Source organism: Gallus gallus, chromosome 12, assembly GCF_016699485.2.
Source record: "Gallus gallus isolate bGalGal1 chromosome 12, bGalGal1.mat.broiler.GRCg7b, whole genome shotgun sequence".
Lineage (NCBI taxonomy): Eukaryota > Metazoa > Chordata > Aves > Galliformes > Phasianidae > Gallus > Gallus gallus.
This window is the reverse complement of record NC_052543.1, coordinates 20012009-20038327: the sequence shown is the minus strand read 5'-3', so window position 1 is coordinate 20038327 and position 26319 is coordinate 20012009. Positions and strand designations below refer to the sequence as shown.

The 26319-nt window shown below is 41.1% G+C and overlaps 1 protein-coding gene across 3 annotated transcripts in view; it reads left to right on the top strand.

Annotated features, from left to right (window-relative positions):
- The window catches only part of FGD5 (FYVE, RhoGEF and PH domain containing 5), an 89660-nt gene that overhangs the window by 18699 nt on the left and 44642 nt on the right, over positions 1-26319 (top strand). For all 3 annotated transcript variants that reach the window (XM_040646755.2, XM_004944732.5, XM_046900214.1), the window contains exons 3-5: positions 14555-14684; positions 25549-25607; positions 25725-25755. In XM_040646755.2, coding sequence (XP_040502689.1) covers positions 14555-14684; positions 25549-25607; positions 25725-25755 — 220 coding nt within the window. The remainder of the gene's footprint in view (positions 1-14554; positions 14685-25548; positions 25608-25724; positions 25756-26319) is intronic.

The following is a 26319-nucleotide window of genomic DNA, read 5'->3' as shown; positions in this document are numbered from 1 at the left end:
GTCAGACTCATGCTACACCAACTTATCTTTTGCTTATCAGTATCACAGGGATGTTCTCAGACTTGTACTTTTTTTCTTTTTTTTTTTTTCCCAAAGGAAATAAAGCTAAGTACTGATGTAGCAAGACAAATGATAGTTTCTCAGTTATGTGTTCAGCAGTCTCTAGCCAGCCATTTTCACCTGTCTCAAATGAAATATCTTGTGAGTCTGCTAGCAGTTTGTCCTTGTGTCTTGAGTATATTTAGTAAATTGGGTTAAAAACCTCAGATATTAAGCCATTGCATCTCCTTTTTGGGCTGTTTAGGCAGATGTACTTATTCCAGTGCCTCTGATCAAAGTTTCTCACTGAGAAACTCTTATGTTTCAGGTATTGGATTATGGTCTTAGTTCTGGCTAGAAGAGCTCAGAGAGCTCTTCTCCTTAGGATATCGTGCCTTCAGACACAGTGGACTGCATGCAGTACAATATATCCTTGAAGTCACATCTTCTGGTCCTTAAATAGATAAGGAATATAAGAGCTTGAACTGAGCATCTCAGAATCTATCCTTTAAACATTCTGCCTTTGTACTTTCAGGCTTAAAAAAATCCAGAGAGTGGCAGTGACATAAAAACACATCACAGTGAGCACACTCAGGGAAAAGAGCTACAGTGAGAGTGACATATAGTGAGACAACAAAAAGGAAAATGTGTATTTTAATGTCAGTTTACCTTGACATTTGATAGTAGCTCTAAGAAAAAAAAAACAAAAACTCCTTCAGTATCCTGTAGTTTCCAAAAATTTTTTGATTGTTTAATTTGCAAAGTTAAAAAAAAAACAACAAACACAAAAACAAAAACCAAAAAGCCTAGCCAAGCAAAATTACAGCCAGCTCTCATTTTATTCTGGGAACTGAAACTAATGTCTTAGGAGGCAGAGTAGAGCCACTGAGCACTTTCATTCATTCCTGCATATTAGTTAAACTGTTTCTCTCCTGGAAATATTCTGTGTTAATGACTGGGTTTGTCTCTGAAACATAAGAAAGTTTTATTCACTCGATGTTTATCCCAGATCGCAGGAAAGAAATGCCAGATATAAGATCTTGATTAGTTTAGAATTCCATGAGCTCTGTTTGTTTTCCTGTTACGACTGCAGAGTAGCTTGTGTCTTGAGTTGAATGTGTGCTTTCAAGTCCAAAGGGAATCCCTTCTGGAAGGACAAGCATGAAGATAAGAGTTTTCGTAATGGTATCAGTTCCTTCCATGTGTTCTCCAGTCTCTCTGTAAACTGACAGGAAAGGCAACCAAACATTTCTGCCTTTCTGATAGGGAGATATTTATGGACCTTGTTTGCAGGAGCTCAGGAACATTAAAACCCGAGAGACTGGGCCCTAGGGAGCATTCCTCACATTGCTTGGGTCACTGATGCTTGCAGCACCAGCACTAAGAAGCCCCATCATGATGATGTAGGAAAGGTGATTGCATTGTTCAGTGTTTTCCCGTCCCGTAACCAAATAACAGGACAGGAACATGCTAGTCTGAGAGCAACAGGCAGCTCAGTTTTCAGCTCAGGTTTTGAGAGATCTGCTATCAAAAACTCTCCAGATTTAGAACATAAGGACTCTGGTTCCAACTTTTAGTGACTAGGTTATGCTGCCTAAAATAAACAAAGACAGAATAATCAGGAACGTACCACTAGTCCCCAATCTATGATACGTGTATTGTCACCAGACAGTTTCTTTTCAAGAAATATGGCATCATATGCTAACTGGATCCAGAAGTCAGAAAACCATTGGTAAATGTGTTGTAGTCAGAAAAGTGACCACATAAGTGGAATCTGGATAAGAAAATAGAACTGTGCCAGATGTTAATTTCAGGGACATAGTTATGTTTTGTTGGCTTCTGCCTCTGAGGATCTGAACAGCTATTTAACAGTTGTCTGCCCTGACAATTCAGACTAGCACTTGGAAAAATAGCAAGCTGGCATGTATTCCACAAGAGGAAAATTCACCGAAGTGTTTTATGTGACCAACTTCTCGGTTCTGACAGAAGTTTAAGAAAGACTCCTATATACTGTAGCCTAAGACTTAGAAAACCCAATCCATATTTTGACTAGGTTGGGTTTTCATCCCAGATCACCTTGAATGAGTCATCACTGGAAGTTAGGACTGAGTTTCTCACAACCTACAGGTTTCGGTCTCAAGGTAACAAAAAATGCACACAGTTATGCATCATTCTTGAACATCTGAAATACTGTATCTTCAGTTTTCTGAGGCTCAAAAATAATTTTCAGTGTTCTAGAAGTTCCCGAATGTCCTCCACAAACTCAACTAAAATCTCAGATACTGGAATAATCGCAGTTTACCATTCTACACACAACAGATAAAATACCTTTTTTACCACCACTTTATGCTCTTAAGCAGTTTGGAGCGTTTGACTTTCAGAGTTTGTGTAAAATGAAGAGTCTTAGATGAAAAGCTAGGTGAATGGGATAACACCAAAAAGCATCAACATATAAAGAAAAACAATACCAAAGCATAGTGCTGTTTTACAAGGTATCAAATGAACTTTTTGTGTGGATAAACGTGGCATTACTTGAACCATGAAATCTGTGGGGTGGGCTGGGGACTTCAGAGAGTGGAACCATGATGAAAAGTTGGGAAATTCTCAGAGCATAAAAAGAGCACAAAATGGTTGCAGAATGCACCACAGAGATAAGCCAATAATGCATGTGTACAGCCTATCACACTATGGCCTTGTGCAGTCCACACTGAAATGCAAAATGAGTGCTAACACATTTTAAGCTGATTTATTTTACTACTGCGTAGTCCGATGCTCTTCTCTGACCTTTTCCATGTCCTCCTCCACACTGGTTCAGGAACTTGTTTGACACAATTCAGACAGCTAAGCTAGCAAAACTTATCTGCTTTCCTCGTGCTAGGCTAGGTTTAGGTTCAGGACCTAGGCCATACACACTAGCTTTGCTGGAAAAATGGTAATGGAGGCACAGCCTTACTCTCCATGTTAAACATATACTGTCAGATACCTGCAGTACTCACATAAAAAGAGAAAGAGTTTTTCCCCTGAAAACTGAAACAATAAATATGGAACAAATCCTAAATTCTGTAACAGAAACATTATTACTCAGATACAATCAAGGTTAAGCAGCAGAAAATCCCTTGATGAGTGCCAGCTCGTCTTTTATATTCCTGCTTCAAGTTGTCATAGCTGGGCCATGGCTTCTGGCCACACCATTACACAAGTTTCCTGAGATGACAGTTCTGATGCTGCGTTTATTGCTGGCTGTTTCTTCTTGCCCCCCAAGGGCAGAAGGCTGTACTTCATATTCCACACTGGTCTGTTTTCTGAGTAATATTAAAACACTGAAAGCCATTTGCCAGCTGCTACTAAAGGCACTCACACTGCACACCTAGGCACTCTTATATCTGAAGAAGTTATGTTGTTACTGCTTTGGAAGGAATGCCTTGAAACTGCACGTTACAAACTTCAGCTCTGCTTTGGAAATGATAATTGCAAATCACAGGTTTCCTACAGTTTCCTATACGACTTTTGAAATTCCAGTTTCCCCTATACATAACCAACTTCCACTTCACGTATAAATGAAATTGAAATCAGTGATGCTAGAACAGTGCTTAGAGATGATTCTCTTACTTGCCCTCATTATCATATGAGGTTCTTGTAGTTTTGTGTCTAAGCAAGGCAGAACTTTCAAGAAGTTCATGTATTTTGTAACTCTGATATCAGATTTAGACATTATGAAGAATTAGTGGTGTGTTACAGCTACTTCATTTGGGAATAAAATCTGTTCTTCTGAAAGAAAAGGAAAACTGAAAACTGTCACTACGTTCCCTGGAGGTATTGTTTTCTCTGTTATCTAAATGGCTTTAGGAATGCTAATTTTAAGTTTTTTCCTGACACAACTACAGTTTAAAAAATCAAAGAATATTTCCCACCCCAAAACCAAGCCCTCTGTCTCCTGCCAGTTCTGCTGTCTCTTGGAATTGGGTGCCAAGAATTCAGATTTCTATTAATAAGAAGATCATTAAAAATTCTGGCAGCAGCAAATGATGTTTGATTCAAGTTCAATTCAGTGTTTGCATTCCAATGCTGTTCTCAAACTGGTGTCTGCCTTTGAATTTTCAATTCTATTACCACTTAATAATTATGCCAGGCTGGATTTTCTGGAAGAATTATGATGAGTTGGATCCATTCCCTGCTGTAATGATCACACCTGCATAATTAACTTCTACTCACATCTCCGTCCAGATTAGATTCCAGGATCAATAGCACAGCCCAAGCAGTATTCTGAGTTTCAGGACTGTATGTGTGAAATTACAGAGCAGCTGCGGTGCTGTACAAACCTAAAGATGCCAAGGAACATACAGGACTTGTAGAGATACTCTTAATGTAGCCAATAGCCATGTTGTGCCCTGACCAAACAGATCTGGACTCAGATTCTTACCTATTTAAAACATTAAAGGTCTGTATTGTTCTTGTAAGACAGCAGAGCTTTATGTCAGACCTGACAGTCCACAAACACTGAGCATCTCCAGGAAAGCCCACGGTGTGCTACAGACATGTCTTTGTTCTGCTCAGAACTATTTGAAAAACTCCCACAAAATGATTTATGTAAAAATTTCTGAAGTGTTTATCTGCACTTCTTTTGGTAAATTGCAATTTTTTGGGGCAAGTAGCACTGCCTGAATTGTTGCTGTTCTTCTTCAGCATGTGTCTTTCTTTGTACAGAAATCAAGCCAGCTGCCTGGCTAACAGCTATTGAGGGTCTAGAATTCAAGAAGCCTCCCTCAGTCCGAAAAGCAGCAACACTAGCAAACATGACTGTTAAATGGTTCCACATAGGTATCTATATCTATCCTTGGCTGCAGGAATGTAATCATTTCCCTGTGCTGAAAACGCATGATCCTGGGTGTACTTGGCCCTCTCTGACATAAGGACAAGCCTACAATAGCATAATCCTTTTTAGTTTGTAGTCAACAGCAGGAACAGAAACTGTGCCTTGAGAGAGGTAGAACAGATCTCATTTAAATGCTGGTAAGGATCTGCAGTGTCCAAACTCTTCAGTCTTACCTGTATTTTAAACATGACACTGCTCTGGGGTTAACCACTTTATACCAATGACAACCAAAACATTGAGAAGAAGCATGTCATAGCGTGCTAATGGCATAGAAGATAAAAACAAATTTGTAGTACAGCAGGGGTTTCAGCCTCACTTTCCAGTTAGCGATCTCTCCTAAGAGGTATAGTTCTCATACTCCTAAGGTGACTGCCTATTTGAAGGTCACTTTTGACAGAATATCTTCTCCTTTATCAATGCAGTTCTTTCTACATGGTTGGCCTACTGTGCCAATGGCTTGTGAGAAGAATGAATCTTACAGAGGAATCAAAGTGAAATCAGAGGGTGTCATTCTTCTCAAAGATCACAAATATAAAGTGATTCCACTAAATTCTCCCAATTTTACATCAGTAAATCCAAGTTCAAACTGTCGCAAAGGTAGTACAGCAGAATAGAGCAAAAGTGCTCAGCAGTTTCATTGTCTGAGGCCACCTATGCTGTGACTAGAGGCTCATTAATTAGATGCCTTGAAACCTGTCTTGATAATTAGTGGACATTTTCCTTGTTTTCTTCTGTCCCTAGATAGATGTGCAGAGGGGAATGTTTCAACATCATGCAGACATATGGCCTGCACTGTCTGGGAAGGAAGAACTTCAAAGCAAAAAAAAGGAGACCACTATCACTGCCAAGCACTCCAGGCTTCACTCCACCTCTCTCAGTTCAGGTTTCAGACCATTGCAAGGATTCAGCCTAGCAAAAGGTGATCAGAGATGGTGAACAACAAGGGTGCTAGGGAACAACAGAGCAAGGGAAACAAGAAAAAGGAAAGCATACCAAGAGCTGCACTGATACAGAAGGAGAACTTCTGCTGGTGCTGTAGGACAGAAAAGTTCTGTGCCTGTGAAACTAATGATTTAATGAAAGTAAGAACTCTGTGATGGCTGACATGCAATGTAAATAATGTGTTCAGAGAAGTCTATAAAGGGCAGAGCTGCTTTTAATAACCTATTATGTATTATCAGCCGCCCCATTGTATCTTTTGGCATGGTGGGGAATTGGGCGCGGTGCAGCTGAGCGTCAGCCATCAACAGTTCATTGCCAGGTCATCTCTGGGGAGGAAGTGTTCTCTGTTTACAGGAAATGCAGGACAAGGGCCGGAGGGCCAGGCTGAGCTCAAGCTAAGGCCGCTGCAGCTTACAGCCTCTCTGGTATGGCTGGGAGAGCACAGAGGAGGTGTGCCACTCATCTGAGGCCCAAGGACACCCTGTTTTGTTTTCAGGCATGTCCACCTGCTACTGTTTGCTTTGTTTTTCTTAGCAGTTTAAAGCCCCAGGATCAGGGAGGTGAACAGTGCTGGCAGACAGCTGTGTACTCTGGCATACCTGTGGCTCAGCCACAAACATGAGACTTGCCATGCAGTTTTGTGTGTTTGACTCCAGGCAAGAGCAGCCTGATGTGCCCATCCATCCCAGCACTGTGCTATGGCTAGTGAAATGTCACTGTCAGGCTTTCTCTTATCCCTCTTCTACTGGTACTGCCCAAGACTGGCGCTGAGGGCATTTCCTGAGATGAAGCCTAACCATGGAGGCTCCTCTGTTGCCCGCCCTCTCTTCATGGTCTACAGCTGCACCAGCTCCACTGTCCCATGAGTGCCTCCAGAAGCATTTGTAGAAGGTGGGAGAGTTTTGTCCCTGAGGTTGCTCAGAGCAAAGCAAAGGCCTTATGCACCTAACAAAAAATCCACTTCTCCTCTTCCACTCTGATGCAAGAAAGAGCAAACTTCAAACAGAAAAGCTAATGGCAGGAGGAGCAACTCCTTTCTGACCTTGGCTACCAAACAGCTTATGCCTTAGAGTATGAAATGTGATTATCCTTGTGTTACCTTGCCTTGTCGGGCTACACTTGGTATTAGCAGACATTATTTTTTTCCTGCCCTTTTCAGACTTCATCTGCAATATTTGTCTTGATAGTCTGACATAACAGGAACTGACTGGCTAAACACATGCTGCATTTCCTATTACTCTCTTTAAATACATTTGGACTTTGATTTTCTTGCAGTAATGAGCCTTCTTTTTGCAGCAGGTACTCCAAAAATTACTTATAAATGGGGCAAAACCAAGAGAATAAATCACCCTTTTTAATAAAACAGAGCCAATCAGCACCCCACTGCCTCTCCCAGTTACCATCTGTGCGTTGAGTTTATATCATTTAAATTTTTTGCAACAAGGATGTCACTTGGAGAAAGACAGTTTGAACTAATAACTGCCGGGCACGTGACTTGAAATAAAGCCAGAGATACTGTATGTAGAAAAGAGTTGAATTAACTGAATGCTGCCACAATGGTTAATTCTGAGCATACCTGGTCTTTATTTCTGGAAGTCATTAGGCAAGATATCCTTTGGCTGACCTCTGAGTATTAGTTACTAGGATCATCCTTCTCACTGTGTATACCTTATGGAGCAAGTAAGGGGGTTAGTTCAAACATGAAAAAAAAACAGGTTCCTTAAGTGCTGCATTTGTTCTTACCATGCTTTAGAGTCTTAACGTACTTTGAAACTTACTTCAAAAAGCAACTGATTTACTCTGAGGAATCTAACTCAGGTTGGAAGGTGGTGGTGTTAGGCTCCTGTGATGAATGAAGACATCCAGTCTCCAGTTTCTCTAGAAACTGCATTTTGTATTGCTAAAATGGAATTCTGGAAGGAGTCTGTCTGTCTTTTAAGGGAAACAAGAGAATGAAGGAGATGCGATGGAGGATTCTGGATTTACTCAGTGGCCACATCACACTTGCTATATCCTTTGTCCAGTCACAGGAGCCTCCCACTATCCTGCCCCTTCTCATATGTCTCACACTGGAGGGATCGCTGTGGGGCTAAAACTGCAAAACCTGAACCCTATACCGAAGTTTTCACTGTTTCAGGGAGATGCGAATTGCTGTAACCTGGCCAACAAATTTATAGCACACTTATGCTGTTGGTGCTAGTTCATTTACAAGGCAGAAATATTTTGTAAATATGTCCCAACAGAAAATATCACACTGCACTGAAATTTGAAGGGACATTGCCAGTGCATCCTAAGAGTCTAACAAGATGCCTTGGAGATGGTTAAAGAGACACTTGTTGAAAGGGATGCATATGCAAAAATATCATAAAGTGTAACAGAGAGGCCCAGGAATACATTCATAAACATACCTTACAGTTGAGAGCACACCGATTCTGCAATTGTGATTACTACTGAGGCAGAGACCATATAGCAAAAGGCAAGTGGTGCTTATGAACTTTTCTTTAGGATGCATCTCTTGATATACAGATTCATTGAAAGACACTGCAGGCAACTTACGGGCAGCCTGATCCTTACTGGTGCAGAAGACTTCTATCACCTAGAGTAAGTGATGGGCTTTCCACCAACTGGGCTTCTGGTATTTTTTTCTTTGGCAGCTGGAGATTCTAGAGGAATCCAGGCATCACTGGTGTGTGTGGTGCAGATGAGTATACAGCCAAGGGCATTTGGGTTGTTATGCCTAAAAAAAAAAAAAAGAAAGAAAGAAAGAAAAAAAAAGTGTAATCATCCTAGGGCTTGAACTGCTGGCCATTAGTACGGTAATCATGGCTGATTGTTTGGTGTTCTTTTGGCCACTGTTTAATCCTCCAGTTAAGTTTTTAAATCTCACTAATCCTGACTGAATAACTTCTAAAACCCCCAAAGAACTGGTTTGCTCGTTGCTGAGGAATGGAGTAGAATCTGCAAATTTGTTTGAAAGATAGGTGTAGAGATTAGAAGAATGGCAAGTGTTTCTCTGAGAGCTGCACAGTCAAGCTGAAAACATACAGTATGTGTCAGTCTGTAAATCATTTCCAGTGAGCTCTCACACCTGTTGTGTGTCTCCACTTGCTCCCTCAATTCCTGTGCACACACAGTCCGTGCTCAGACCTGTCCCAACCTGTGCTATGCAGTGACCACAGGCACTACAGTCTTGTGCCTTGGCCTGATTAACAAGGGAGCTTGTGCTTTGATAGCCATCAGTTCAGATTCCTCTTCCCTGATGGCTTAATCCTACTAAGCCTGCTCAGTCCACAAATCCTTTTCCTTTGATGTCAGATGTTAACATTACATTTGGAGCAGGATAGCCAAAGTCCATTTTCCAGATGGACCAAGATCTCTTCTAGATAGAGTGCATCTCTACAGCTTCTCCCTATTCTGTGTGAGTAGCTCTGCCAGTGATAGTGCAACTGGGGCTAAATAAAATGATTTTTGTTGCACTGCCTTCTCATGCACCGATTCAGTCAATTTCAAGCTGACTGTCCCACAAAGCCCCAGGCTGGCTGTTAAGAAATGTGTAATCCACAGGAGCTATATAAGAATAAAGAACAGTCTCAGAAGTGAAGACCCAAGGGCTGCTGCATTGGCTGGAGAAAGGCAAGATGGGAAGAGTGGCACAAGCACACTGTTGCTCATCCCAGCAGCAGAGGAGATCCATAGTATTTAGGGATGTGTTTTTAAACAAAAGCCAGTGTTGCTGGATTACAAGCATCCTATAAATGAAACCCATTCAACAGTAGGGCAATATTGCAAGTTTTGCTACTGTGTAAGCTTTTATTAGCACCATTCATAATGATTACCAGACCAATATACTGAGGCATTTTTCCTAAATTATGTGTTCTTACACTAACATAATGCAGTCATTTGTCTTCTGAGAGAGAAAAACTTAATTCCGTGTCTGCTGAGATGAACAATTACAAATTGCAGAAGGGCTGAGTGAGTAAGGATAGAGACTGGCTGAACTGTTAATAAGCCTACTGAGCTTTTCCTGTGTCTGCCTTCCTCTTGCTTTCATTTGTGCTGAATTAGCTTCAGAGCTCAGAGCTGTGCTGCACCATAGTCTCTTGCTGCTGCTAGATCATTCTCTGAAGAATTTTTAATGAGGAAAATGTTGAGTAATTAAAATCCCATCTGCAAATTAAGGAAAACAAGTGTGCTATTTTGTACTTACCTTCCTCTGTACTTGGGAAAGTACAATTTTAGAAACAGGAATAGTATTAAAAATTAAATAAAAATTTGGCAGCTTATCAAATATTTTCCATTAATAAGCAGTAGCTGTTTTGCAATAGGGTGCTGCAAAATTACAGTCACAAACAGTTGCATCCCCAAATCTGGCTTTTGGTTCAAAAGCATTAAAAAAACCCAGTTTTTCCCAGTTTGATTTTTTCAGCTAGTATGAATGGCTTTCCTGAATGCTTTAAAATCATTTTTTATCAGCAGACATTTCAACTTAAAAAAAGCTGTCAACAGTGTGGACGTAAGAAGACAGTGCAATGTGTCCATCATTTACAGGTGGGATGAGATGAACAGCAGGATCCAAAGAGACAGCTCTGACCAGCAGGTCTAAGCAATTTGTTGTCACAGTACCCATGGACTCAGAGAAATTATTTATTATTTGTAGGAGAAAGAGTTCGGACCTGTTGTCCATAAAAAATGACCAGCGTTAAATATGAATGGTTGCAGAAGGGATGTTTGTACAGTTTGTAACTGTACTGTTTGTGTGGCCAGAATATCTACAAAACTCCATGATCAACTCATTCACACCTCTCCCTCTATCCCTCTTCAGGAGGGAAGTCTAAATCACTTGTCATTTCAAAAATGCTACAGGGAATCATGAGAAAGGGACTTCATTATTACTTTAATGATTAGTAGTTATTATCGTTATCCATCCCTTTTAGGAAGCATCACATTTTCAGATTTCATGTCACAGAGGTTCTGAAATAAAATAATCATGAATACATTAAGTGGGCAAATTTGAAACTGATTCCAGCATACCAAGTTGGAATTTGAGAGTCTTCTGCAAAGTCTGTTTTTTAATTTGCAGGCATTTATAAGCAGAAATAGTCAAATCAGTCCAGATAAAACATGGATGCTCAGTCACAGATTACTTTTTTATTTTTTTCATTTTTGGGGGAGGTTGTGGGAAAGAAGAAAGAATTGAAAAAAATTATCTTTTCAGCTGTGCCAGGTAACCTAGATGAGCAGAGATCTGCAGCCAAAGTGTCCATATGGTATCACCAGGATGCAATCAGTGTAAGCATATGATGCACCTTGGAAAGTTGAGTTTGTCATCAGAGCCTTCCCAGTCTACAGAACAAGTACTTGATGATGCTCAGGCCACTGCTTGGAGAGAACCTCTCAAAGGTTCAAAGAAGAACCTTGCTCAAAGAAGAACCTCTCTGTGGCATGAGCGTTATAGTAGACAAACTTTTGCAAAAGAAGAAATCATAGGTATCTGTGTAGCACCAGCAACAATTGAAATAGTTGTGTGTTTTTGCTTAGTAGTGCAGACAGTTCACATGTATTCTTGGTGAATTAAATAGGAAAGTGCATCTCAGCAGCCATAATGTGAAAGATATGGGATCAGCAAAAGTCCTAAAGAATACTTTGCCTTTGAGTACAGTGCGTTCTAGTGTACAGTATTTTCTTTGATTCATGGTGTCATGCGCTAAGGAGGCCTACCAAGGCTGTGGGAAACACCCAGAAAAATATAGCACCTTATAGGCAGCTTTATTTACTTCTTCATCCTGACACAAGATGAAGTTAATTTTGTCAACCCTTGCTATAGCTAATGAGACAAAGTACCATTCAAGAGGTCCTTGGGGCAGGTCAGGACTTGACTCTTCTGTCACGCATGGTTTTTTTTCATGGTCAGGTCCTGCATTTAGTGGAATAAGACCTGGCAGAAGCACAAACTACGGAGAAACTAAGCTTCCACTGTGCCTGGAATGGTTTCTGTAGGAGTTACAGCCCAGATCAGTTCTTTGGTTACTTGTGACTGCCCCTATGGGCTCTGGGTCTGCTAATGCAGAATGTGCCTGGGGATGACAGAGTAAACAGACCAGTGTGCAAAAGCAGTAGAAACTGTGTGTTCATTTGGAGTGGGAGAAGAAACTGCAAAACAGTTTTGGACAGCAAAAGGAGTAGCACACTGTTTGCTGATGACTCATGTTAGGGAATAAACTACCTGTGCTCTGATATTAAACAAAACACCCAGGCAGTAATTAGATCTGTCATCACTTAGCACAGCTGGCACCCTGTACCATAATTCTGTGTGTGAAAATGTGTCCTGAGAAGCAGGTGTTCTCACCTCTGCGCAAAGGCAGACCATGCATTCACTAAGTCATACATTTGATTTCAAACTACCAGGTACCAGTATTGCTCACTTTTATTTGCTTTAGTGACATCTTTTATTCTTCAGCTCTCCAAGGGAGCAACATGAGAAATTGCATGTTGCAAAGGGATTTCCTTTGGCAGACAGCTACAGTAACTTCTTTTAAGTAGGAAAAATTCCACTAGCATTGAGGCATGGAGGATGGACTAGGGCAGATAAAGAGTAAGGATAAAGCAAAGAGATCAAATGAACAATTGAGAAGTTTACATGAATTAAAGATAAAAGCAGAACTGAAGAAAGAGTGTGAGATGGCTTGAAGCAAAGCCCTGTGAGTCAGTCTTAATGCCTTTTTTCTATCTTGCCCTCTGCCTGCCCTATTTCAGGTTAATATTATCCACTTTTTAGTGAGGGAAAAGGTTACAGGATGATAATCAGAATATTCCAAATGCTGTACTGAGCCTGAGGATAGACCTGAATGCAGGTATCAGCTGGGATTAGGAGATCAGCAAAGAACTGCTCCTTAAAGCAAATCAATTTTATCTAAATACATCTTCTGTAACAACTCATCTGTCTTCAGTTTCAGCCAAACGTACTGCTATTGAAATGAGCAACCCATGACTCTGCATTGTGAGGCTTTAATTTATCACTGCTGGTCAGTGGGACAGATTGGCTTTTGAGTCACATGTTTGTTAGGGTCTGGGAGCACGCAAGTCTCCTCTGCGTTCAATAATAAAGAACTTAGCGTCAATAAAAGTGGAGAAATGAGGGGTGGAGCTGATCCACAGTGGCTCCTTTGTTATCATAGCTCGGCAGTGTTTCGGAAGTGCTATGTTGCCACCCACACTGAAAAACTGCAGACACTAATAATAAACAAAAGAAGACAATGATGAGGAACAGTACAGCTGCTGGCAGCTTGCGCAAGCTGATTGCCTCTGCACATGAAGGAAAGGCGGACATCCAAACCTGCACAGGAAACACAGACCACTCTCTGCAGTTTGAAAGTGAAGGCAGAAATGTTGGAAGTTTCTGAAAGGAAATCTAAGTCTTGTCTGTGGCCCTGGGAGTCTCCTACTGCCCACCCACTTGCATTAACTCACTTGCCCAGTTGCTTGTCACTCTAGCATTCACTTTGAGGCATTGGATTTGCTTGCTGCTAGGACCAAAGAAAATTAAAGAAATAAAGCAGAGCTGCCAAAGCAAATTAATGAGGACTAAAGAAATATACATTAAATAAGGTGTGCTTGTGTTCCAGATCAATTTGGTTGGCCAAGCATTTATAGAATCACAGAATCAGAATGTCTGAAATTGGAAGAGACTCTCAAGGACTATCAAGTCCAAATATTGTGTCCACACAGGACCGCCTGAAAATTAAACCATAGGTCTGAGAGCACTGTCCAACCTGAACTCTGTCAGGCTTGGTGCCCTGACCAGGAATAGGGATAGCTTCAGTGAAATCTGTGATACCTGTGTAATACCTGCACAGTAACCAAATTTAGAAGGCTGTCTCCAGTCCAGGAGACAAAAGCTTAAACAGATCATGTGGCTGGAATTTGGAGCTATGCATATCGAGATCAGCAACAGAGGACAACTTTTGAACACAAAAGGCAGTGACTATCTGGAGAACATAGCTTTAGTCATGCTTTGTGGAGAATTTGAAATCACTAGCAATTTTAATGCTAAAAAACCTTTTTTTTTTTCCTGAAAGAAAAGTTGTACTGGGAAACCCCTGCCCTGTGATACACCAGATTCTACACTTTTATCACATTACTTTCTCTGGTTTTCTGGAGCTGAATTCAGATTCTCTAGAAACAACTCAAGGATCATGAGATCTGAGTATCTCATGCTGTAATGCCATTATAATTACACTTTTCTTATCCTTTTGATTCTTTTTCTCAGAAAACCAATTGTTACATTGTTACAGTATTTAAATTCCATTTCTAATAAGCACTGAAATGTTAGTGTGATTTTATTACATCAATTTTGAGAGCTGTCTAGGGAAGAACAAGCCAGTTATGTATGTACCAGTTAAGTATGAACCCAGTCAAATTTTTGTTCCAAACTAAGCTCAGGCAGTGGTCCTCTGGGGAAGCTTGTACAAATTCAGTTACCTTCCCACTGCTATGTTTACGTCTGTCTACTTGCCTAAATGATTGTTGATCTACGAAGCAAAAAGCAGAGGTTGAAAAAACTTGCTTTCCAAGCCTAGAAGTCTGCAGGGATCCCCTGTCCTCTGACTGGTTAGTTCTGGGCAATGTGTGGATTTGTTATGTCTGAGCAATAGCAGGTAATGGACCACTGTTGGTGAGCTCGTCTGTTCTTTCTCTTTACAGTGCCTACACCGAGCCTTATAAGGTGTGCCCGGTCTCTGTGATACCTGCAGAGGTCATCACATCTGATGAGGAACAGAGGAGTTCAGAAGATGAGAAGAGCAGTCAAGGTGATCCCAGCCTCATCAACAAGGTAAAAGAGCTGCACTAGCAACAGTTTACCCCTATAGCATGTTGCTGAGACAAGACACTGCAGTACCAAGATAGACAGTGGAGGCAATATCGACAGTAAGAAGGGCCTGTTGTGAATGCTGGGACAAATTTCTCACTCAGTAGAAGGATCTGGCTGCAGTTCTGAGAATTTACAAGCTACACTGAATAAAACAATGACAAATACATTATTGAGACAAGTTATACGTTGGCTGGCTGGATGGAGCAAATGATTCAACAGGTCTCTGCCATCTCAAAATTCTCTCATCATTGAAACATATGCTCATGATTAGGTTTATTTTATGGATTTCTGATGACTAGAACAGCTCTTAAACAAATTATGGAGGAGACTGAGGAAATGTGACCACAGTTTAAGGCCATACAAAGATGTTTTAATCTGCAGTAAGCTGACTAACAGTTCAGTTATTAAAGAAATAGCATCAGGTAGTTTTAGGCACGAATTTATCTTTGGTTTTCACAGACATTTTATTCAGTTCTTAAAACCTAATATAACCCTATCAACAACCTAACACCTGCTGTACAGTCCATTTGGCACTTATGTAATAAACGGGTGTGCTTTACTAAAGCTTGACAGTTCAATTCCAGGAACTGAGGTTGCATACGAATATGGTAAACCTTTATTTCCTACACCTCTCTCTGCCACTCATTTTGGCCTGGTCTGTGTCTGATGATGGGCAGGTGTAAGGGCCTGCAGAGATGGCAGAGTAATGGTCAGCTCTGTCAAGGACACATGAAGCGATATGTATACTGACTCTAGGGTGACTTAATCTCTTCTGGCATTCCCAGACGCTTTGTCTGAGGGCAGGTTTAAAGAGAAGGGAACAGAATTTTGCCATTACCAGCGCACCAGCTCTTGAGACTAGAAGAGAAACAGCAAGCAGAATGGTAGTGAATAGCAAATGAGATTGTTGTTGCTTTAATCTCTGAAATAGTTTCCTTTGTTTTCCCTGCATGCTGTATCACTTTTAGATGTACCGTGCAGAGTGCTGAGATGCCACTGGTACCAGTGGAACAAGCTGTGGTTTGAGCAGTTTGCTAACTTGAAACAAATAAAATGGTCATCAGCAACCTAATCTCTGAGAATGCATGGGAGTTTCAACCTGCATCTCTCTGAGACGCGTGAAGTTTTTTGGCTGTTTTCACACTGTTTTGGAAAGGGAAAAGCTTTTAAAGCTGTGACATTTCCTGTTAAATGAAAAATATTTTCCTTTCTAGTTCTGTTAGTTAGCTGGCAAGCCATTTGCATCTATAGAGCATACACTAGTGTGTTACCAAAGCTGATGAGGTTTCTCAGCATCCCTTAGTTGTGATGTCAATTCAGAACTGAAAGAAAATAGTGACTTGTGTCCAGATGAGAAGTGCGTACAGTCACCAAGCACTTGGAAGGAAATTCAAAGCTGCTGAAGAGCCTTTTTTTGTCATTTTTATATTTTTTTACTGAAGACACTAGGAAATAATGTTTTTCTAATTCTTTCCCTCTCTGCGTCTCACACCTTTTTATTGTTCTGTTGTGATGCGGTAGCCCCACAATTTAGCCGTCACAGCAGAAGGCAGCATTTATAGAACAGCATTTGCTTCAGAGTCTATCTGGAGGCATCCTTCCTGCTCTTAAGGCAAATATGAACCAAATCTCTTCTCATGGCTGGTAGAGAACATCAACACAAGTCTCGTTGTTTAATCAGCCTTGTTTACTAAGCTAATTGTGAGCAAGGATCGCAGCACACAGATCTGACTTCCACAAGCTCCTAAGGAACTGTCTTAAAACAGACGTATTTCAAAGCTGGCTAATTAATTATATCATACGTATATTTAGCCTGCCAAAGAAGCAGGCCAGAAAAGTAGACACAACCTGAGCTTCCTAGTATAATTCTGGCTGTAGGAGGATTAGTCATCCTGCAGTTTACTGGGCTGTAGTTGTAGTCTTAAAAGAGGTTGGAGCAGCAGCAATTTCATCTTGGCTAAGCCTTTTGCTTAGTATGCCAATTGAGGAGCCTGTGCCTGTATGCAGGATGAGGAAAAGTGAAGTGGCATGAAGGGAACTTTGAGTTTCTTTGTTCTTGTAGTCTCACGTGGGCCAAACATACTGCAGGCATCATGTTGGACTGACTAAAGGAGTCTTGGGAACCATGCTGTCAAACCCTGTGTGTCCCAGCTGCCCCCAAGACCCAGACTTTTAAAAGGAGACAACTGATCCGGGGAGTCAGAGGGAACCTAAGATCAGAACTCTTTCCACCATCTAACAGCCTTGGAACTGCTACTGCAGACTGTTTGAAGCCATAAACAATGGCCAGGTAAGAGTCAATTAGATAGGGAAAACAGTCAGTGCAGAGACCTGAAATAAAGGATACAAATATATTTAACTGTTCTCTTTCTCCTGTGTAGTCACAGAATAAAAGTGATGCAAGAACCTTTCAAGGTCCCATATAGCTCTCATTTCAGATTCTCTGTCAGAAAACAAACAAAAACAAACAAAACAAAACAAGGGCTTCTAGCTGACTGTAATTGAGAGCAAATGGGATAAATTCCATCTATCCACTGCTCCTGTCTCAGAAAGTGCTGGTATTCCTACAGAGGACAGATAGAGGATGGTGATTCCCACTCTGCTGCTCCTGCCTCATTTTGTTGTATTCTCATGCAAATCTTCTGGGTGCCAATGGAACGTTAGCTGCCCTGTCGAAGCCTGTCTCTCTAGTAACAAAGTGCAAAGTTGTCCTAGCTCCCCAGTGAAGTGATGTATCTTTTGGAGTAAAATCCTCAGGACAACACAGAGAGGCTATACAACATGAAAGAGTTCAGAAGCACTACTACTCAGCAGAATTAGCAAAGACCAGTTGGTCTGGATGCCAAAAACAGCATCGTGGTTTGGAAATTAGCTAATCTTGTTAAAACAACTGTTTTGGGCTGGTCCACTAGGAGCTGAATGTGAGTTCATAAAAAACATATTTGCACACATTAAAAATAACCCTCCGGGGTTTGTTGGCTTGATTTTTTGTTCTGCCCTCCTTAGGGAAACTTAGTTTAAATAAAGACATGAAATAAGTTATATCATTCAGATAAGTATAATTTTCTTTTGTATCAAGCTGTATTCTACTTTCTGCCCTTCCCTGTCAAAAGTAGTGAATTCCTCTATGAAAATGCAAGCAGGATGTTTCATTTTTTCTCACTTTCTTTCTCCTAGTCTCCTTGCTGGAGAATCGATAGGTTTCCAGTTTGCAGCTGATTTTTTTTTTCCTAAGGTTCATTTTTATAAGTAAAAATATTTTTAAAAATCAGCTTTATGCACACTTTTCCAGGAATTGTGTCAACAGCTGGGTTTCTCTGAATCCCTGCTCTGCTAAGGACTAGATTCACATGAATGTGGAGAAATTTGGGGTGCCTGTTTGAACACCCGTTCTGTAAAGAATTTTAATTGTAGCCAATAGCATATGTTGAGGTATTTTTGACATTATCATCTTTATTTTAAAATGCAAACAAAGAACAAGGAGAGTACCTTATGCATTGAGAAGCTAAGCATTTGTCATCAGAAATCATCTGGTGGATTTGATTCTTCTGTGAAAGACTAACAGTGAAAATCCACTCTTTCTGGTCAAATGAGCACTTAATTTCCTTCTTTTCAGTCCATTGCCATGCAGTAACAACCCAGAGAACTCCCAGACAGGGAATGCTCTAAGTTTTCTTAACCATTATGGTTCTACATAGTTAAATTATAAAAAATGATTCCATTCACTTATGTTACTAATGGAGACTCACACCTTTTTATCCTCCTGCTATGCTATTTTAAAAGAGTTTCCAGGCTATCCTTCATTCATTTGACTTTTATATATGCTCATTTAATTAAATCCCTTCCAGTTTATCAGCAAGTGACACACAGCTGTTCTGTACTAGGCTCTCAAGGTTATATGATGGCATTTAAGCTGCCCACAAAGAAAAAAATTAAGTATTCCTGTTGGGAACAAACTATTTGAATCAAATGAAATATGGGCTTTCTCGGTGTCTCTCACCTCTAAACCCTCACTCAGTAAACAAATGCTCAAAAACCAGGTTGTAAAACCACAGATTTTTCCTGTTACCATTGAGCTAGATTCACACCTGAACTCCATGACTTTTTTACTGCAAAACCATGAGCTTAATGGATTTGACTAGTCATAAGTTCAAACTGAGCTCCCTTTGGTGGAACTATTTTTTTCTTGTTGCTTTTTAGCAGCCTCAGAATCTCCACTTTTAAAAAGAGGGTCAAAAATACAAACAATATGATCTTGATCTTAAGAAACTCAGCTTCATAATTTGAAATGGACTAAAATCAATATTTGCTGGTAGGTTTCACCTACTGCTAGTTGCGGCCCGAGTTTCTGAATTGCCTTACTAGTTTGAGGAAATGCCTGGATATGTTGGTACATCAGCTAGCCTACCATTGCTTGCTGTCACTGGACACTACAGAGGACAGGCAGATTCTTAAGAGATCCTTGGCAGAATGAGGGCCTCCCACAGGGTTGTGGTTATATTATCACATGCAAATAAATAAATAAATAAAGGAAGGAAGAAGGAAAAAAGTTAACAATCGGTATGGTTACAGGCTTTTCAGGTAGATCTGAATGAACTTTCTACAGATAATTTAAATGTTTATCAGCACAGGATGCAATCATAACCTGGACTAAAACTTTACATAAAAGAACACGAGTCACTCATTCAGTTCTTAAAGGAATTAGACAGTGGTGGAGGTATCCCTGGCCTCTGGAGGGATCACAGGTTTTGCCAGACAGCAGAAGCTCTGGTCTAAGTGCCACTTAGGGCTTGCTGCTGCGTGATTTTGTAGACAGTAGTCATTGTGCTGTTAGGCTTCCCTATTCCTGGATGGATGCCACCATCTCCTGGCAACCCAGCCCCCAGGTATTGAAAATGATAATGGGCTTAACCACACTGTCAATGGGTGCTCCCTATACCCTGGCACCAGAGGAGAGTGAGAAGGGGGCAGGGATATACATTAACAGTCTAGTTACATATTATAGATATTTGATTTATTGCTGATAATGCTAACTCTACTGTCAGATGTAAAGAGCCAGCAATACTGGTCACATGTGTGCCTCCTCTCACGTTACTGTCTTCAAACAAGAGTCTTCAGGTAGCTCCTTTCTTCTGGATACACTTTAAGGCTAAATATTCTCCCTGGTGGTTTCCCTTTGTCACTAAGCTCCTACAACCTCCAATTGTCATGATACAGAAGCAGCCCAGAGATAATGCTTTCCCCACACCTATGTCCAAAGACAAGGGCCTGGAAAGGAAGAGTGATTTTTATGTGGGGTTCTTTGAACAGTGAAAAAAAAAAAAAAAAAAAAGTCTGATGCAGAGCACAGATCAAAGTTGCAAGCATGGCAGAAAGCTAGATCCTAGTATTTAGGTTCATGGTGGGACTACCCAGCCTTTCAGGGGATTCACTGAGATAGTTGTATAAATGCATCTCCCTTTCTTCCACCACATTAACTTACATCAGGCAAACCAAGGCTTGGGGAAGGACAAACACCTGTAGGACATACCTCTATAGGGAGTTGTGCAGCATGCTCTTCATGGTGGTGTGAAGGTTTTCTGAGAAAACTCATGGAGATGAAGCACAGGTGTTGGGTTATGTGGAAATGGAAAGGGGACAGAAACCCAGCTGCAATTTAAGAATGAATTTCTCAAGTGTCTTGCAGAAGAGCCATGCAGATGGTTCTGTAACAACAGTAGAACGTGTTGCCTTGGACTGAACTTCAGGAGCTTTTTCCATCACACTGTTTGACCCAGACTGCTTTCCTAAATCTATCTATAAACACAGCAGGGAATTTGACCTGAGGAACTGAAGGGATTCTCAGAATTATTATAAGAAAAGAGCATGATTAATCTGTGTATACCTCTAAAAACTATAGTCTGTCAGGTACTCAAGAAATAACACAAATCCTAGGGCAAGTAAATAAAGCCATAGATGGAACATAAAAGACATTTCTTTGATGCAGAATACAGATCTGCCTGACAGCTGACTTTATGGGAAAATCAAATGTATGCAAATACTCTCTAGTTTCAGCCTAAAACCAGCAATATGTTACAGGAACTCCGCCCTGCTGTCAAACAGGGGAAGTCTCTAGTGAGGTGAATAACACGTAACCAAAGTAAAAGGGCAAAAAAGAAATTGAATTCAGGCCAGATGTGGCTGCATTTTATGTCAATGAAAAGACAAAGCATTTTGGCTTGTCATTTAGGTCTTTATTGTATCAAAACCTAGCCAGACTGGAGGGCTGCATGTCACCATTATATGGTGGTGTACTGGGGAACACAAAGGATAAATTCATACAAAAACAGTTTGTAATGCTGTGCTTCTGAGAAGGCAGCACTGGAGGTAGAGATGTTGCACTCTTCTCCCAGGTATGAAAACAAAAGGCAGCATCCAAAAAAGGAGTCCTGCAACCCAGTATTGAGGATGGAGGGTACCTGCACCACACACAAACAGAGGTAACACTAATTTCAACTGCAAAGATGTTATTACAAGGAGGGGAGCTACTGTCTCATGGCAGCCATACACAAAACTGCCTTTGCTGCTCCATATCCTTTTCCGCTGGGTAGGCTTGGTTTCCAAGCTTCATTAATCATTCAGTTTTGCAAATCTTTAACCTTCACATACATAACCCAAATATATGTGTTGGAAGTGACGGATTCATGTTGCTTTGAGGAAGCACCAAATTTAGACGCCTTTCAAGGGACAGCTCTTGATTTATAGAATTACACAGAATCCCCAGGAGAGCTGCAATACAGCTCTTCAAGAAAGGAGCCTGGAAGAAAAAAGATGCGGACTGCATTTCCTCTTACTTTTTCACAGACCCAGCCTGAAGAAGTCACTTGTTCTTGTAATGCCTCAGTTTACTGTTGGCACCACAGTGACATCACTGTGAGCTGCTACCACAGTTCATAACAATTACAAAAGGGGCATTAAGAAGTCACTCAGCTCAGAAGCTGAAGCTTGCACACTACTGTAAGTCTCTGATAGCAACAGTAGCACTCTTGTGCTGTGTATCATCCACCCACAATGCACTTAACCTGAACATAAGGAGTCTGCAGAACAGGACACACACACACAAAAATGCACAAAGAGGTGTAGTTTGTCCATGTCAACATGGCAAGCCAGTGACACATGTGGAAGGGAGCTGCTGATTCGGTGTCATAGCTAGTTACCCTGCTTTTGAAATGCAGAGGGTTATTTCCTCAGTACTCTGGACTTGAGGCTTGCACAGTACTAACGCTTCAGCTCCAGTGAACTGTTCTTTGATCTTCCTATGCTGCTCTTAAGCTATATAATCCTATTCCAGACATGGAGGCAAGTTTGTTCCCAGTCCCATGATTTTTAGGCTGGATCAGGACACCAGTCTGGTTCTTATCATGGTCCTACAAGCAGCTAGGCCAGCCAAACTGAAAGCAGGCACTGGGTTCAGAGAGGAATGACTATCACCAGAACCATAGTACCATCTCAGCAAAGTTTGGCTGGTGAAGGCCCATTTCAGATGCCCTGGCATTGCTCAGAGCAAGTCTAGAGCATATACATGACTAGGTGAGGAGTCCTCATTCCTACAGTCAAAGAATCCCTACCACACAGAGAAGCTGATGTGCCACAAGTGTACTCTTCACTGCTTGCGCCTTCTCCCAGACACTTCTGTCAGGGGGCATAAAAGGGACATGAAACCCAAAGTTGTTCAGTTTGAACTGCTTAGGACTATGTTCACATGTGTGCTGTGTTAAGATCTACAAGCTTTTAGGTTTTTATGCTATTGTTCTAAGCAGAAGATTTCTGGCAGTGTGCTTCATTATACACTGGGAAACACTGACTGTTGGAGGAGAAACTCTGAGCAAGCTGCAAGATATTTCTAGGTCTTAACATCAGTAAACTTAATATCCATTTAGAACAGGGTTGTAGGGCTTAGCTCATTATCCTCTGGAGATGTAATTGTGCAGCATCATCTTTGCCTTGCAAGTTTCATTGATCAGCTTAGCTATAGCAGCTATACAACCTGGTTTTGTATTTGCTACATTCTGGCACCAGCCTGTTTTTCAGAGTAGAGGAAATGAAAGATACTTCAGTTATGCACTGCAACTTTATATTGTATATTCCTAGCATTTTGTTGAGTACTTGGATTTGGAGAGGATGAGAGGATGAGGCTATGAGACAAGAAGACTCGGTGAGGCAGAAAGCCAGGGTCTCCACATGGCTGCTCGGTCTCCCTCTGCTAAGCAGAGGCATGCAGAAAGGCCTATAGTGCAGCTTCTGAAAAGGGAATTGGGAAAGACCAACACTGCAGAGTTAAGCACAGGGAGTAAAGGTTACTGAAAAGCTGTCAGCTTGGCCATGTTATAATAATCACTTGGACTTTGTTTTAGAAACTTTCTGGTTGAGGGACCTGCACTGCCTGTATTCCCTATTCCCAGAAGTCTGTCTCCAGATACTGTTGTCAGTCTCAGAGTTCATTTAAGTTAAACAAACAGCAATTAATTAACACAAGACAAGCAACGCCTTAAGACACTGTGTTTTGTCTCTTAGCTAAGATATATAAATCACAAGAGGAATTACAAAGCATAGCAATACATGTATGCAAAAGCAGAATGGGCCTGGACCACTGGAGAAACGTACTCTGCTCCTTTGCAGCATGGAGCCAGGCTTGTTCACAGGGGATGCACTGAGCAGCTATCACTGGTGAAACACTTTCATTTGCTCTGCTATGCCTGTGTAGAGGAAATGAGAGAGAAGAGAAAACTCAGTGCTTCCGGTATGTTCCTCCAGCAGTGGGGACAACCATGAAGGGCACTCTGTGATCTTCAAGAGATGTTCACAAACTGGAGCCAGGAGGAAAAGGACAATGAAATAATTCCATCAGGAGCAAAAAAGCATTAAGTCTTTCTAGTGCATTTTGTTAAACGGTAATGCTATTTTCAAGAAGTGATTCAAAGAATGTTCTTTGGCTTTCATCAGCTAGAAGGAACACAACACTAGGGGACATAAACTTAGACTCCTGATGCCAAAGAAATGCGTCAGACATCCAAGAGTAATGAACAGTTCACTATTTTCTTTGTCTCTTGCAGTCTTCAGTTGTTTCCCGGTAAAAGTACACAGAAATAAGCTGAAGATGCAGAAGTAAGGTTACAGAATGGTTGAGTTTGGCAGGGGGCCTCTGGGTCCATCTGGCCCAACCCCTGTTCAAGCAGGGACATTCAGAACACATTGCACAGTCCCATATCCAGGCAGTTTCTGAAGATATCCAAGGAGGGAGACTGCATTTCCTCTCTGGTCAGCTTGTGCCAGTGCTATGTCATTTGCACAGTGCAGAACTGTTTCCTGCTGTTTAGACAGAACTTCTCGTTTTTCAGTTTGTGCCCATTGCCTCTTGTCCTGGCAAAGGGCACTTCTGAAAAGAGCCTGGCTATGGTCACTGTGTTTGCTTTCTGTACGTGAAGCCTCCTTCATCTAACCCGTCATCAACAGACTTCAAGGACTTTTTCCCTCATATTCACTTTGACAAGAACATAATCATCCTTGGGGTTCATCGCCTCCAGAGTGAAAACCCATGAAGGAGGAAGCCAGGGGTCCTCAGTCTCCTCACAAAAACAGAAACATTTCCTTTACTTACATGTGCAGTCATACATTATTTGCAGCATACTTTGACTGGCCCATTGTTCTTCTAAAATAGGCAGAGATGAATTTGCTTGTTGGTTGAGCATCAGGTTTGAATTCCTTGCTTTTGTAATCAATACATAAGGTTATTAAAACAAAAAGAATCTTAAAAATTTAAGTTCTCATCCATCACATATTCCTCTTAATTTATGGATATTGGGTGGTGAAATCACATTGATTATGTTTTGGTTGACCTTGCAAGTGGATTTTTTATGTTCCAAGTATCCACATGGCTGTACTTAAGCTTCCAGCATTTCAAGGAATGTTTCATTTTTCCTCATGACGTTTTCAGTTCACTGCAGGCAGAATGAACCAGAAACTTTGGGAGGGAAGAGAAAGGAATGGGATGTCTAACAACTCAGACACTACATTATCATGTGTCCAAAGGGAGACCTGCATCCAAAGGGATTGCTAATGGGGAAAAGGGAGAGAGAGGCGAAAGTCTTTATTTATGTTCCACTGGCTTAGACATTTTTTACTACTCAAATCTGCTATTACAGTGTAAATCCTAATTGTTTATCTGAATTATCAAACTTGATCTGGGAAGTCAGCATTTATACTACTTCTGAGGAGTCCTGATTAAGCTTAGTGTTCCCTGACACCTACCAGCCCTCTCATATAGAATCAGTGGAGAACGTGTAACCACAAACTTCCCACCTGACTGTTGTGCTAAGGGACTGCATTACATCTCCACAAGTTCCAGTCTCTCCTGAGTATGCTTTCAGAAGCAGGATCTGTAAGCAATGGGTTTCCAGAATAGCTGACCTGGCACACAATGTCATTAAGCCTTGCTACTAAACACGTTTCCCCTGGGCCCACTTTAGATCACTGAAGGCTACCTTGCTACTTCTAAACTACTGCTTTAGTTTCCTATTTCAACACTGCTAAATAAGTCATACTTTCCTTAGTAGATTCACTGTTGGTGAATACTTCCATGCTTTGTTCATAAGGAACAAAACTGCTATTAGTGTATGAATAGCAGAAATACCTTGTCATGGAGAGGACTTCTGGATGAATAGCAAAGAATAAAAACATGGTCCCTATCTTTACTGAAGAAATATGTCAGTTCAAATTGCTCCTGTAGTCTGTTTCCCATCTTGACATGACACATCTCTTAATTGTCTCTGGGTTTTGCTTTTTACAGAAAGAAGGCCAACCCAGAGCTTCCCTCATTGCCCAGGAGCTGATGTCTTCAGAAAAAGCGTGAGTTTACTTTTACAGCCTGTCTGTTGCACTCCTAAAACTGAAGCTATGCAGTCTACCTTGATTTATTTAGCATTGGTTTGATGGCAATTAATAAAAGTTTGTTCCTTTTTCCAGATACGTAGAGATGCTCCAGCTGTTACGTATGGTAAGTAAATCATTTTAAGCATTCAAACCTAATTGCCATCTAAGAATCACAGGATCATATCTTAGCTGTAATTTAGGAGACATAAAAGCACTGAAGGGACTGAGATGAATTTGAGGAAGAATGGCTTACACCTGAATAATGCTTTTTGAAGCGTTGTAAAGGAATATGCCAGTAATCTCCTCTTGCTACAGGTTCCTCTTGCTAGCAGTTCTCATTCACAGGGGAAAAGGTTGGCCAGCAGCACTTACGGGGGCTCTGAGACTGGCTTAATGCGTACAGTAGGTCCAGATCTGAGAAGGGGATGGGGAGGGTACACCCTGTTTCTTCAGAAAGAGTCAGACAGAAGCAGAGCTTTGAGGCATGGGGTTATCCTTGTGACTCTCAAGGAGAAAAAAGTAATGAGGTCAGCACTGCACTGTTGCTTGTTCATGGGACCTCACAGGTAAGCCACAAAAGCTGAAGAGCCTTCTCAGACATTAGCAGTAGAGACATGGAGGAGAGCAACCTTAAATGTGACAAACATCTTGTAGACAACTGCATGTCAGCAAATCAGAAACTGCCCAG